The 11,544-nt window shown below is 61.6% G+C and overlaps 1 protein-coding gene across 1 annotated transcript; it reads right to left on the reverse strand.

The window, feature by feature from the left end:
* Nucleotides 1–1,387: 1,387 nt before the first annotated feature.
* Nucleotides 1,388–3,985, reverse strand: LOC142040573 (mitochondrial peptide methionine sulfoxide reductase-like). The gene is given in 8 exon segments (XM_075048655.1): nt 1,388–1,396; nt 1,806–1,912; nt 2,270–2,382; nt 2,973–2,995; nt 2,998–3,089; nt 3,222–3,290; nt 3,735–3,797; nt 3,958–3,985. Coding segments are annotated over 8 exon segments (504 nt in total).
* Between the last annotated feature and the right edge of the window lie 7,559 nt (nt 3,986–11,544).

The raw sequence follows: 11,544 nt of genomic DNA on the forward strand, positions 1-11,544 counted from the left end.
CCCGGATTGCCAGACCCACGGACACAGCCCCCCCGGGCCACCAGACACACGGACACGGCCCCCCCGGACTGCCAGACACACGGACACAGCCCCCCCAGACGGCCAGACCCACGGACACGGCCCCCCCGGGCCACCAGACACACGGACACGGCCCCCCCGGACTGCCAGACACACGGACACGGCCCCCCCAGACGGCCAGACCCACGGACACAGCCCCCCCGGATTGCCAGACCCACGGACACGGCCCCCCCGGACTGCCAGACACACGGACACGGCCCCCTCGACCGTCAGACACATGGACACGGCCCCCCCCGACCGCCAGACCACGGACACGGCCCCCCCGGATTGCCAGACCCACGGACACGGCCCCCCCGGGCCACCAGACACACGGACACGGCCCCCCCGGACTGCCAGACACACGGACACAGCCCCCGCAGACGGCCAGACCCACGGACACGGCCCCCCCGGGCCACCAGACACACGGACACGGCCCCCCCGGACTGCCAGACACACGGACACGGCCCCCCCAGACGGCCAGACCCACGGACACAGCCCCCCCGGATTGCCAGACCCACGGACACGGCCCCCCCGGACTGCCAGACACACGGACACGGCCCCCTCGACCGTCAGACACATGGACACGGCCCCCCCCGACCACCAGACCACGGACACGGCCCCCCTGGACTGCCAGACCCACGGACACGGCCCCCCCGGACTGCCAGACACACGGACACGGCCCCCCCCTCGACCGCCAGACCACGGACACGGCCCCACCGGATTGCCAGACCCACGGACACGGCCCCCCCCGACCGCCAGACCACGGACACGGCCCCCCCGGACTGCCAGACCCACGGACACGGCCCCCCCGGGCCACCAGACACACGGACACGGCCCCCCCGGACGGCCAGACCCACGGACACGGCCCCCCCGGGCCACCAGACACACGGACACGGCCCCCCCCCCGACCGCCAGACCACGGACACGGCCCCACCGGATTGCCAGACCCACGGACACGGCCCCCCCCGACCGCCAGACCACGGACACGGCCCCCCCGGACTGCCAGACCCACGGACACGGCCCCCCCGGGCCACCAGACACATGGACACGGCCCCCCCGGACTGCCAGACACACGGACACGGCCCCCCCAGACGGCCAGACCCACGGACACGGCCCCCTCGACTGTCAGACACATGGACACGGCCCCCCCCGACCGCCAGACCACGGACACGGCCCCCCCGGACTGCCAGACCCACGGACACGGCCCCCCCGGGCCACCAGACACACGGACATGGCCCCCCCGGACTGCCAGACACACGGACACGGGCCCCTGGACCACACAGCCCCACGGACACGGCCCCCCCCAGACTCTGACCCCTCCCCCAGCCCATCAAATCCTCTTGCTCCAGCAGCTCCATGGACCCTCCAGTCCCTCCCAGCCCCCCCCCCCGTTCCCCCCCAGCCCCCCACCCTGGGGCAGAGCCACCCCCGGGCAGAGCCCATGGGGGTCCCTGCCCATCCCAGCGAGCCCCCTCCCAGCCCAAAGACCCCCCCGTGCCACCCAGCTGCACCCATGGGACTGGACAGGACAGGGTGGGGGGCACAGGGCAATGGGGGGGGGGGGGGAGCCGTGACGTGGGGGGCTGGCTGCTGCGCCCACCCTGCCTGCAATGCTGGGGACATGGGGACAAGCTGGGGGACACGAAGTGGGCCCCCCCCAGGGTGTGATGGGGCAGGTGACACCAGTGGCCGGTGTCCCCAGAAAGGGTCCCAGTGTCCCCAGGGGGGGTCCCGGTGTCCCCATCTACCTGCCGGTACACCTCCCTGCTGCGGAGGGCAGCTGCCTGCTGCTGGGGGCCCACTGTGTGGATGATGGAGCGGTACTGGGTGCTCCAGTCCTCCTGCTGCTGCTTGCCTGGGGGGGTGGCAGCACCCAGGAGGGGGTTATGGGGCACCCTCTGGCCCCACCGGGCACAGTGCAGTGGGTAATGCCTTCACCCATGGATGGGGAAACTGAGGCACGGGGGGCAAGGCATAGATGCAGAGCTGGCTGGGGGGGGGGGTGTCCTGCTGAAGGGGTCAGCAAGGGAAGTCTCTGTGAGCCTCCAGCTGCATCCAGCACCAAGGGATGGAGATACCAAGGGACGGAGATGCCAAGGACCTCCTGTTGGACCCCATTTGGGGTTAAGACCCCCAGACTGGGATTCTGCAGCTGCCCCAGGGCTGCAGGAGGACCCATGGCCGCTGCCCAGCCCTGGCAGCTCGTCCCTACCTTGTGTGGGGTCATGGTTCTCCCAAAAGACTTTGAGAAGCTCCTTGTAGCTGAGCTTCCAGGGATTGAAGATGACCCTCACCACCTCGGCATGCCCCGTCAGCCCTGCAGTGCTACGGGGGGGAGCCCCTCACCGTGGCCTCCTGCCCTCCCAGCCTCCCACCGCCCCGGGATGGCGGGGGGGCCATCGGCTGATGCACCCTCCTGCTAGGAGCTGAGGTCTGGCAAATTCGTGAGACTTGTGCAAAGCAGGAGCGTCAGCAGGGCTGGAGGGAGGGAGCTGGATATGGAGGGGCTGCGGCACCCACTCACCCCCCGGGACCCCCTGGACCCCCTTCCCCAGGTGCCTGGTGGAGGTGGGATGCCCAGGCCCCCACCCCTGCACAGGGATAAAGCCCTGGAGACAGCAGCCGGAATAATATTTCCTGCAGACAGCTAATCCTCTACAAAATGTTCCCCAGCTAAGCCGGGCAGCCGTCTGTCCGGGCTGGGGGGTTTGGGGGGGCTGGGGTGGGGGACAAGGGGGATCAGCATCCCACGGACACCAGAGAGCATCCCACGGGAGCCCAGGCCAGGGCAAGGCAGGGGCTGTGGGACACGCTGGGATGCTGGATGGGGACATCACCCCACTGCGGGTGCAGGGGACGTTGGGGGGGTGCCTGTCGTGGCACAGAAGGAAAGAAGCCCCTCGTTACCTGTGCACACTTCTTCGTAGATGGGGTTGGGGGGGTGAAGCCTCCCGCGTAGCCCACCTGGGTGGAGGAGAAGACCCCCGACATCTTCCAGAAGAGCTGCTCTGCTCCCCAGAAGCACCCCATGCCTGCGGGGGGGCAGACAGGGAGTGGGCACCTGGTTGCCTTCGCACAGGGGAGTGGTGAGATGGGCTGGGGGGGCCCTGGGGGCAGCCCTGGCTGCCGGGACCCCCCTTCCCTGTCACCGGGGAACCACTCACCAAAAATTACCGTCTGTGTCTCCGCTGGGAATGAAGGGACCGTGGGGTTCCCGTTAACGGCGTGGGTGGCTGCAGGGGGGACATGGGGTCAGGAGCCCCAGCTCATCCTGAACTGCAGCTGTCTCTGCCCTGTGTCCCCTCCCCAGAAGCAGTCACTGACCCTGTCCCCATCCCCTCCAGCTCCTTGGCCCACCTGGCTTCTGGCCCGTCTCCTCTCATGGTTGCCCTGACTCTAACCCAGCCCCCATGGGGGTCCTGGGCTGTCACCTTCCCCCAGGGATGCTCTGGTACCCCGTGCCCTGCCTGGTGCTGCCCACCCTGCAGGCATGTCCCCTGCCCCAGGGATGTCCCCTCCACCCCACGGATGCTTTGGCCAGGGGAAACCTGCCCAGGGTTGGGGGGGCTGGACGGAGAGGCTGGGGGCATCCATCGCCCCCGGCCAGCAGCAAAGGGAAGCTGAGACCTGGCTGCTCATGACACTTGTGGAGCACAAAACCCCTCCGTGCTTCTCACCCTCCTCCTTCTGGGGCTCCCAGACCCTCTGTGTCCCCCACAAGTTCCCTGCGAGGATGGTCCCTGGGAGCAAACCAGGGGGTTACAGCATTCCTGGAGGAGACAGAGGAGCCCGGCCCCCCCTAGGCACGTCCGGGTGATCATGAAGGGGGGGGCCACTAGGATCAAAATACCCCAGCGATGGGGCCCTGCCAGCACCCTGCCCTGGACCTTTCCCTGCCACCTTGCTCCGGGGACAGGGCCACCGACATCCCCCAGCACGGACACCCCTGGAGCAGCCCCCCAAAAACACACAAGGGTGTGTATGGGGGGGGCCCAGCAGGGTGCCACCCCCCTCTCCCTGTCCCCAGGGAGTCCCCCACCGCCCCCCAATGCCTGTGCTGGTACCTGCCACAGGCAGCCTTTGGCTTTGCAGAACCTTGGCGGGGCTGGGGAGCACCCCCAGCACCCACCATGACCCCCCCAGAGACGGGACGTCCCGCCGAGGCCTGCTGCCCCCACGGACTGGGAGGAGGGAGCTGTGGGTGCTGGGAAGGGCACTGGGAACACTGGGAGGGAGAAGGCTGGGGAGGCAGAGCCTGGCTCCAGGAGTGGGGTCACCGTGGGGGGCACAGGAGGGGACATCCCGCTTTGTCAGAGACATGGGGACAGGGTCCCTCCCAGCCCCCCGCTTTGCCCCACCAAAATCTCCTGCAGGAGTGGGGGTCCGGACCCCCATGGCCACGCTGGTCCCCAGGACAGCACCCTGGGGGCTGAGGAGGTTGTAGGGTGGGGGGGTCCCAGCCCCTCATCTCCAGCCGGGGATGCCCAAGGGCCTGCAGATGGCACCGCATCCGAATCCATCCCCACTTCGGGCTCACCTGCCCACGCGAGGAATTGTCCCCAAACCCGCTGGGTTTAACTCCAACCTGAGCCTTTGCCAAAAAGCAGCTCCCCCCCCCCGCAACTGCCCAGCCATGACCCAGGCAGGTGACAGCCCAATGCGTGGTCCCTTGGGAGATCCCTCTAACCCCCAATCCCATCCTCTCCCATCCCAGCCATCCCCTCTCAATCCCTCTCATTCCACCCATCCCATCCCACCTCTCCCATCCATCCCATCCCTCTCATCCCTTTCCACCCCTCCCACCCACCCCATCCCACTGCTCCCTTCTCATCCCTCCCATCCCACCCGACCATCCCATCCCTCTCATCCCATCCCACCCCTCCCATCCATCCCATCCATTCACGAGTGGAAACGGGTATTTACTGGGGTGCACTTGGGATGGCCCCCAGGGGGGACACGGGGCTGAAACTGGGGTCTGTTCCCCTCCTCATCGCTCCAGTCCGGTTCCATCCCGGTCCCCGGGATGGGATGGGGCAGGTCCCGGTGGGGAGGGGGCATTACCTGTGCTGAGTTTGTGAGGCCTCTACCTGCTGCTGTTTGGGACCAAGTCCTGTCCCGGGGCGGGGGGGGTGGTGGTGGGGAGGGCAGAGAAAGGCCTGGGGCATAGGATGGGAATTTGAGGCAATTTCAGCCATTTCAACTATTTTGATGCTAAATGCCCTCTAGAAATAGAGCAGATGAGGGTTTATTGGGTTTCTACCCCTCAACCCCTTTAGGACCAGTGTTCCAAAACCCACTCAAATGTACCCAAATTCACCTCACTTTAGCTGATATTCCAGGACCTCACCATCCCCCTGCAACCAGGCAGCCCCCAGCCCCCCCAAATCCCCCCCCAGACTGATCTGCTGAGGAGTTTAAGCTGGTAGGAAGACCCACCCCAGGTTTCCATGGCTCGGACGGTGCGGATGGCTTGACAAAACCTGGGGGAGGCGAGAACAGCTGGGGATAGGGGGCTGCTGGGGGGGGGTAATTTGCTTTATATCTCATTCAGAAATAGCTGCCCTGGCACTCGGGGCCAGATCCTGCACAGAGGGGTCAAGCAGCCACCTCCCAGCTGGGCCTGAAGGATGCAGGATGGGGCAGAATCTGGGGGTGCATCTGTAATGTGGGCCCCCCCATCTCATCCCAGCCTCAGGGCCATGCACTATGGGGCAGAGAGGGTCTCTGGGGGGGTCTACACAGACAAGAAAGAGGGATCGTGTAGGGCTCCTATGGTAACCCTATAGGGATCAGGTCTGCAGGGGGGGATATGGATACATCTGGGCTTCTATAGGGACAGGGGATGGGGGCAGTCCCAGTCCCCTAATCTGCTGTGACTTTTGTCCCCCCCAGTGCCCACTCCGGGGGGGGAACAGATTGGTCCCAGCACAGGGCGGGTGATGGAGGCCCTGGGGCCGAGGAGGGTGATGAGGGTTTGGAGATGGAACAGGGACCCCAGGACTTTCCTCCACCGCCACGTGCACCCAGCCATCGGCCCCAGCGTTTTGTGTTCACTGCAGACGTTGATTTAACATCGCGCAATTAAGGCACGTGGTGAATGCCAAAGGGGGGGCTGGCCCGGGCTGGGGGGCGCGAGCTCGCCAAAGGAGGAGCAGGGAGATGCCAAAAAGCCTGAGCAGCAGCACCCCGTTGCCACGGGCTAGTAAGGGAACACGCTGCGGAACCCTCAGGGAGGAATGGGGCTGGAGGGGGCTGGCACCCCCAGCCATCCTGTCCCCCCTCCCCCTGGATCTCTCCAGCCTCCCCATCTGCCCCCCAACTCTCTACAGCCCTGTTTGCGCTCCACAAACCCCACTGGCTGCCCCCAACTCCATCCAGTCCCACCCAAGACCATCAGGACAGACCAGGACCCCCAAGCTGCCCCCATCCTGACCCCCCCAGCTCTGCCAGAGACTGGGATGCAAGCCCAGGAGAGGGGGTGCAAGCCCAGGGCACCTCCAAATCCCCCCCCAACCCACAGAGCACCAACGCTGGACCCTTCCCGTATTTTCTCTCTCCAGAAGCGGGTGCTGCTGCCTTCAGAGGTGCTGGAACTGATGGTGTGGGAAGGGGGAACATAGACAGAGGACATTTTGGAGGAAGGGAGCAGCCGAAAGCCCTTAATGAGCCTTCATTAGCCAGGGAAGAGGAGAACAAGAACAAGGATCGACCCAGCTCTTCTCCCGGCAAGTCAGAAGCAGTGGGGAGGCAGTGGTCCCCATCCCACCACCCAGCCCCTCCGCACCCTGCACCACCAGCTTCCCACCCGGCTGCTCCCCACAGCTCCCCACCGATGGGGGAAGAGACACGGTGACCGCTCCAGAGTTTTTTTCAGCCAAACTTTCCCCAGATGCTTTTGCAGCCCCGGCATTCCCACTGAGCCGCTGTTTCTCCCGTGTTTCCAGCCACCTCTGGCATACACCCACCCACCTCGACTCCAAGCCCGGAGCAGCCGCTGATGCCCCACGCTCCCGGGGGCCATGTTTCAGATGGAGGTTTTACCCACTGCAGCCCCCGGAGCTGGAGAAGGGCTGGATAAATCACTCCTGGGAGGGAGAGCATCACTGCCCCAGCCCACCTCAGCTGGCCTTTCCTGCAGCTCCAGGTTTATCCGTGTTCGTCCCAGCAAGATGCTTTTTGGGCTCTCGGGATTACAGCTCCCCCAGGACTAATCCAGGAACCCATTCATCACCACAGGCTGCAGCAGAGCTGACATCTTCTCCCTCCGAGAATACTTTTTGCTGCTTTCCCTGCACAGAGCACAAGGAGACTCTACTTTTCCCCATATCCTGCTCTCCCCCGCCAAGCAATTCGCCCAGGACCAGCGTCTCACCACTGAGGATTTGCTGCTGTCAGTGTCTCACCCAAGGCTCGTAGCTGCCAGCGTCCCTCCAGCCAGGCCAGCTTGGTCCTGAGCCCTGCATCTCTCCCAGGACCCACTCGCAGCCTCGGCAGCACGAAGCCACGTTTGCCGCATCCTTGTCGTCCTATGGGCCCTGTGCGCCCCAACCACCCCATTCCCCCCAGCAGCCTGGGGTACCCCCCTGCCCTCTGGAGAACAGCAAGGGCAGTGGAGACACCGAGCACCTGGATGGATGTCCTCGCAGGCAACGTGCTCCTTTCTCATCCCAGATCTTTGCATTCCCATCCCTGGCACCCGAAACTCAGGGAGGGCAGGACCAGGTGCTGCATTCCATCCCCTCCCTGCCACCAAAACAAGGCCTGGATGAAGGAACCAACGACAGCCGTTAAACACCCTGCAAGCCCCAAAAAGAGGGTCCAGCTGGGGGACAGACTGTGTCTTGCTGTTTGGCTCCCCACCAGACAGCCCCTGGGGTGGGAGGTGACCTGCAGGGCTGGGGCTGTCCCAGGGCAGCCGGGAGGGGAAGGAGCCAGTTGGTCAATAAAGGATCTCATCCGTAAATGCACGGGGACGCACGCCATCCCCCAAACCGGCTCTGGGCACAACGCTAACTCCTGTGGGCTCTCAGCACCCCTGCACCCCACTCATCTCCGGTGCTCCCCCGTACGCATGGATGCAGCGGATCGGACTGGTCTCTCCCCTCTCCCAAGGCACCCACCGGGCATCAGAAGAGCTGCAGGTCCCCCAGGAGCTGCACCCAATGGGGACTGTCAGAGCACCCAGGTCTGCAGAGCTGCCGTGGCTCTGTGGAGGGGTCCCTGCACCCCCCCAGGCTCCAGTCCCTGCTCTGGGATGCAGCACCCACCCTCCTCCTGGGGAAGGAGCTGAGCTCCAGCCCAGCTGCACATTCAGCATCTCCCAAGTGGGAGCTGGATGCTCAGACCCCCCCCAGCTTCCCCTCATCTGCCAGGGACGCTGGGCAGGGCAGAGATTTTGGGGTCCCTGCAGGACACAGTCGGTGACTTGAGGCCACAGAGGGAGGGCTGCAGCCATTGCACCAGGTTCTTCCATACCGCTCGCAGCCTCTGCCCCGGCCCGGAGCCATCAAAGATGTTTATTTTAAAAGTGTCTTGTCCTTCCCTGCAAGCACCACTGCCTCCCAGCCCTTGCAGTGCTCTGCAGCCCCCAAATGGCTCAGAGAGGCTGGGAGAGCATCGCACAGGGGTGCAGAGCAGCGGACAGCCACGCAGAGCAGCACACAACCACGCACAGCCGTACACAGCCATGCAAAACCACGCACGGCCGTGTACAGCCATGCCACAACCACGCACGGCGGTGCACATCCATCGCACGACGCTGCAGAGCGGTGCACAGCCACGCACAGCAGTACATAACCATGCAGCACCAGCGGGATGCCTGCGTGGCTGTGCCACCGCACCCTCCCAGGCACTGCTGCTTGCACCCACTGCAGGGCTTTTTGCTTTCGCCTCTTGGATTGGAAGCCTTGAGGCTTATGGGGACGTCTGGCAATTTCCTTTTTCCAAGCAAATAAACCAGGAGCAGAGCGGCAGATGGTGCCAACAGCGAGAGCAGCGCTGGGTGCCCAACCACAGTACAAAAACCTGCCCTCCAAACCCCCCTGCCTGGATTCTGCTGCCTCCAGGGCTCAGCTGAACCGTTCCCTTCCAGGGGGTTGGGGTGTTTGCAACCAGTTTGGAAAACCCCAAACGAGTCCCTGCACGGACCCATTGTGCAAAAGCCAAGCTCAGGTTTATACAACTCCAGGAACCGCAGCTGCAGAGGCTTTTCTTTCGGTGGTACCCAGTAAGCGCAGCTCCTGGCTCCCATCCGTCCTTTGCTTCCCAGCCACCGCATCCTAAAGCATCCCGGCCCCTGCACCCTGCTAGAGAGGGGATTTGGGCAGGGGAAATTCACCTCCCTCTAAGCAGGGGAGAGCAGGACATCAGTAGGTAAAATCCAGACAGGAATCCCTTTCCCCACACAGCCCAAGGAACCATTGGCAAATATTTTGCGGTTTTTTTTTTTTTTTTTCCCCACAAAGAAATAGCAGTAATAAATACCTTTTTGCTCTTACCTGTGCCACACTCACAGGGAGACAGCCTTCAGTTATTATTATGGAAGGGTTGGGGTTTTTTTGCCTGTATCCTGAAGCCTGCCCCGCACAGACACACTGCAGCTGACTGAAAGTGAAGCCTCCTCAGACACACTAGGAAGTTTCCATTTTTGTCCCAGTTTAGACAAGAACAGGACCAGGTCCAGACTGAAGCAGTTCCCAGCTAGTCCTGCCCTCTGAGCATCCTCAGAAGGGGCAGCAGAAGCAGGTCCATCCAAGTCATGCATCAAATACCCACTTTTTTTCCCCCTGCATCCAAGCTACCCCTTTTTCCCAGGACTATTTCTACCCTCCAGGACATGCGCTTGGCCTCTTCCTTTAAGAAAACAACCTCCTAATATTTAACATTAGACCCAATTTTGGTGTTATACCTTCCGTTCCCCTCCAGAAGCCCCGCAGGTCTCCCAAACAGGAAAGGAGGAGCACAGCCAGCCAGCAATGTAGAAAACTACCTATTTTTCTCTCCCCTCTCCAGTTTGGGGTGAAATGGGGCTGTTTCAGGTCCCTGAGCATGCCAGACTCCCATCCCCACACACGGCCCCGGAGGTGACTGGTTTCCATGGAAGTGATGCCAAGGTTGAAGGCGCTGCAGAATAAATCCTGTGGAGAACACAGGCACCACGAGTGCGACATCTCAGCAATTCACGTGCTTTGCCTTGAAAGAGGAAAGAGAAAAAAAAAAAAAAAAAAAAAGAGTATTTTAGCTCTCATGCGGCTAAACACAAGGGGAAATTCAAGCAGCAGCATGCAACGCCAGCGTGGGGCCGTCCCAGGTTGGAGGACACGGATATGACCTGGGAATAGTTTTTTTTTTTCTTATGTAAAAATAATTGCAGGTACTACACCTGCATCTGAAGCCTTGGGGTTTTCAAATCACATCTTCCTGTTCCTCTCCCTTCTCTCTTGGGTCATTGCTTGAAGACCAAAATGGAGAACAGTGTCTGACCAACAGTGAAACCGAGCACGCAAACACCTGCCAGGCACAGCAGAAAAGCTGATTCTCTCAAAAGACAAATTGTTTAATTTGGGCTTTTAATCAAGTTTCTGCCCTGATTTCCTCCAGCTTTGCAAATGACACAGGCTTTACACTCCCCATCTGAAAACACAGGAGGACACCAGTAAGGAATTTGGGTTTTCAGTCAGCTCAGAGGTGAACAGAGAGGCCAAATCTATCAAAGAACTAGAAGGACAGAAATCCTTCCAGAGAAAACAAGTAAAATATCCCAATAAAATGCAAATGGCCACAAACTGCTTTTGACACCTGCAGAAATACCAGCCCAAATCACCCCCAGGAAGCAGCCCAAGTCATCACCCGACACGCACCGGGCTATTTGGAGCTGGGTTTTGTTTGCTTTTCAGAAGCAAGAATTAGTCAAAAACATTTAAAAAAGAAATTAAACATGCTTTTCAGTGAGTGCATACAAGGCTTGTGAGTATTTGCTGTCCTGCGTGGTGCAGGAACAGGGTGATGGGAAAGCAAGGCTCACCACGCTGATTTTCCACCCAAGGTGAGAAGAGCAGAGCTGGCTGCTTCCAGATATTTCCCAACTGTGATGTAATAATTGAGATATTTTCAATATAGCACAATTTTCCTTGACAACAACCCATTATCGACAATTAAAGCACTGTTACTGGCTTAGACAGTAGATTCGTTTGTGGCTCTTTTATTCCCTCTGAACTGCCAAAACAAGAAAACCTGGATTCTTTTATTTCTTGACCACAAGCAGTTTTCCCAGGGGAGATAATTTGGGATGTGAGCAGGTGTCTGCACTTCACACACCTGAAGGAGCTGGATAATCCCCAACTTACCTGTGAAATGGGAATGAGTCCTGAAGAGCGAGGCCAGCTGGGCACTGCCCCTCTCACCCTGGGGAGGGCTGGCTGGGGGCAAGCAGGGGCTCTGCCCCAGTGCCAGACCACACAACTGGACATCTTCCCACATCAAGGAGCA

Source organism: Buteo buteo, chromosome 16, assembly GCF_964188355.1.
Source record: "Buteo buteo chromosome 16, bButBut1.hap1.1, whole genome shotgun sequence".
Lineage (NCBI taxonomy): Eukaryota > Metazoa > Chordata > Aves > Accipitriformes > Accipitridae > Buteo > Buteo buteo.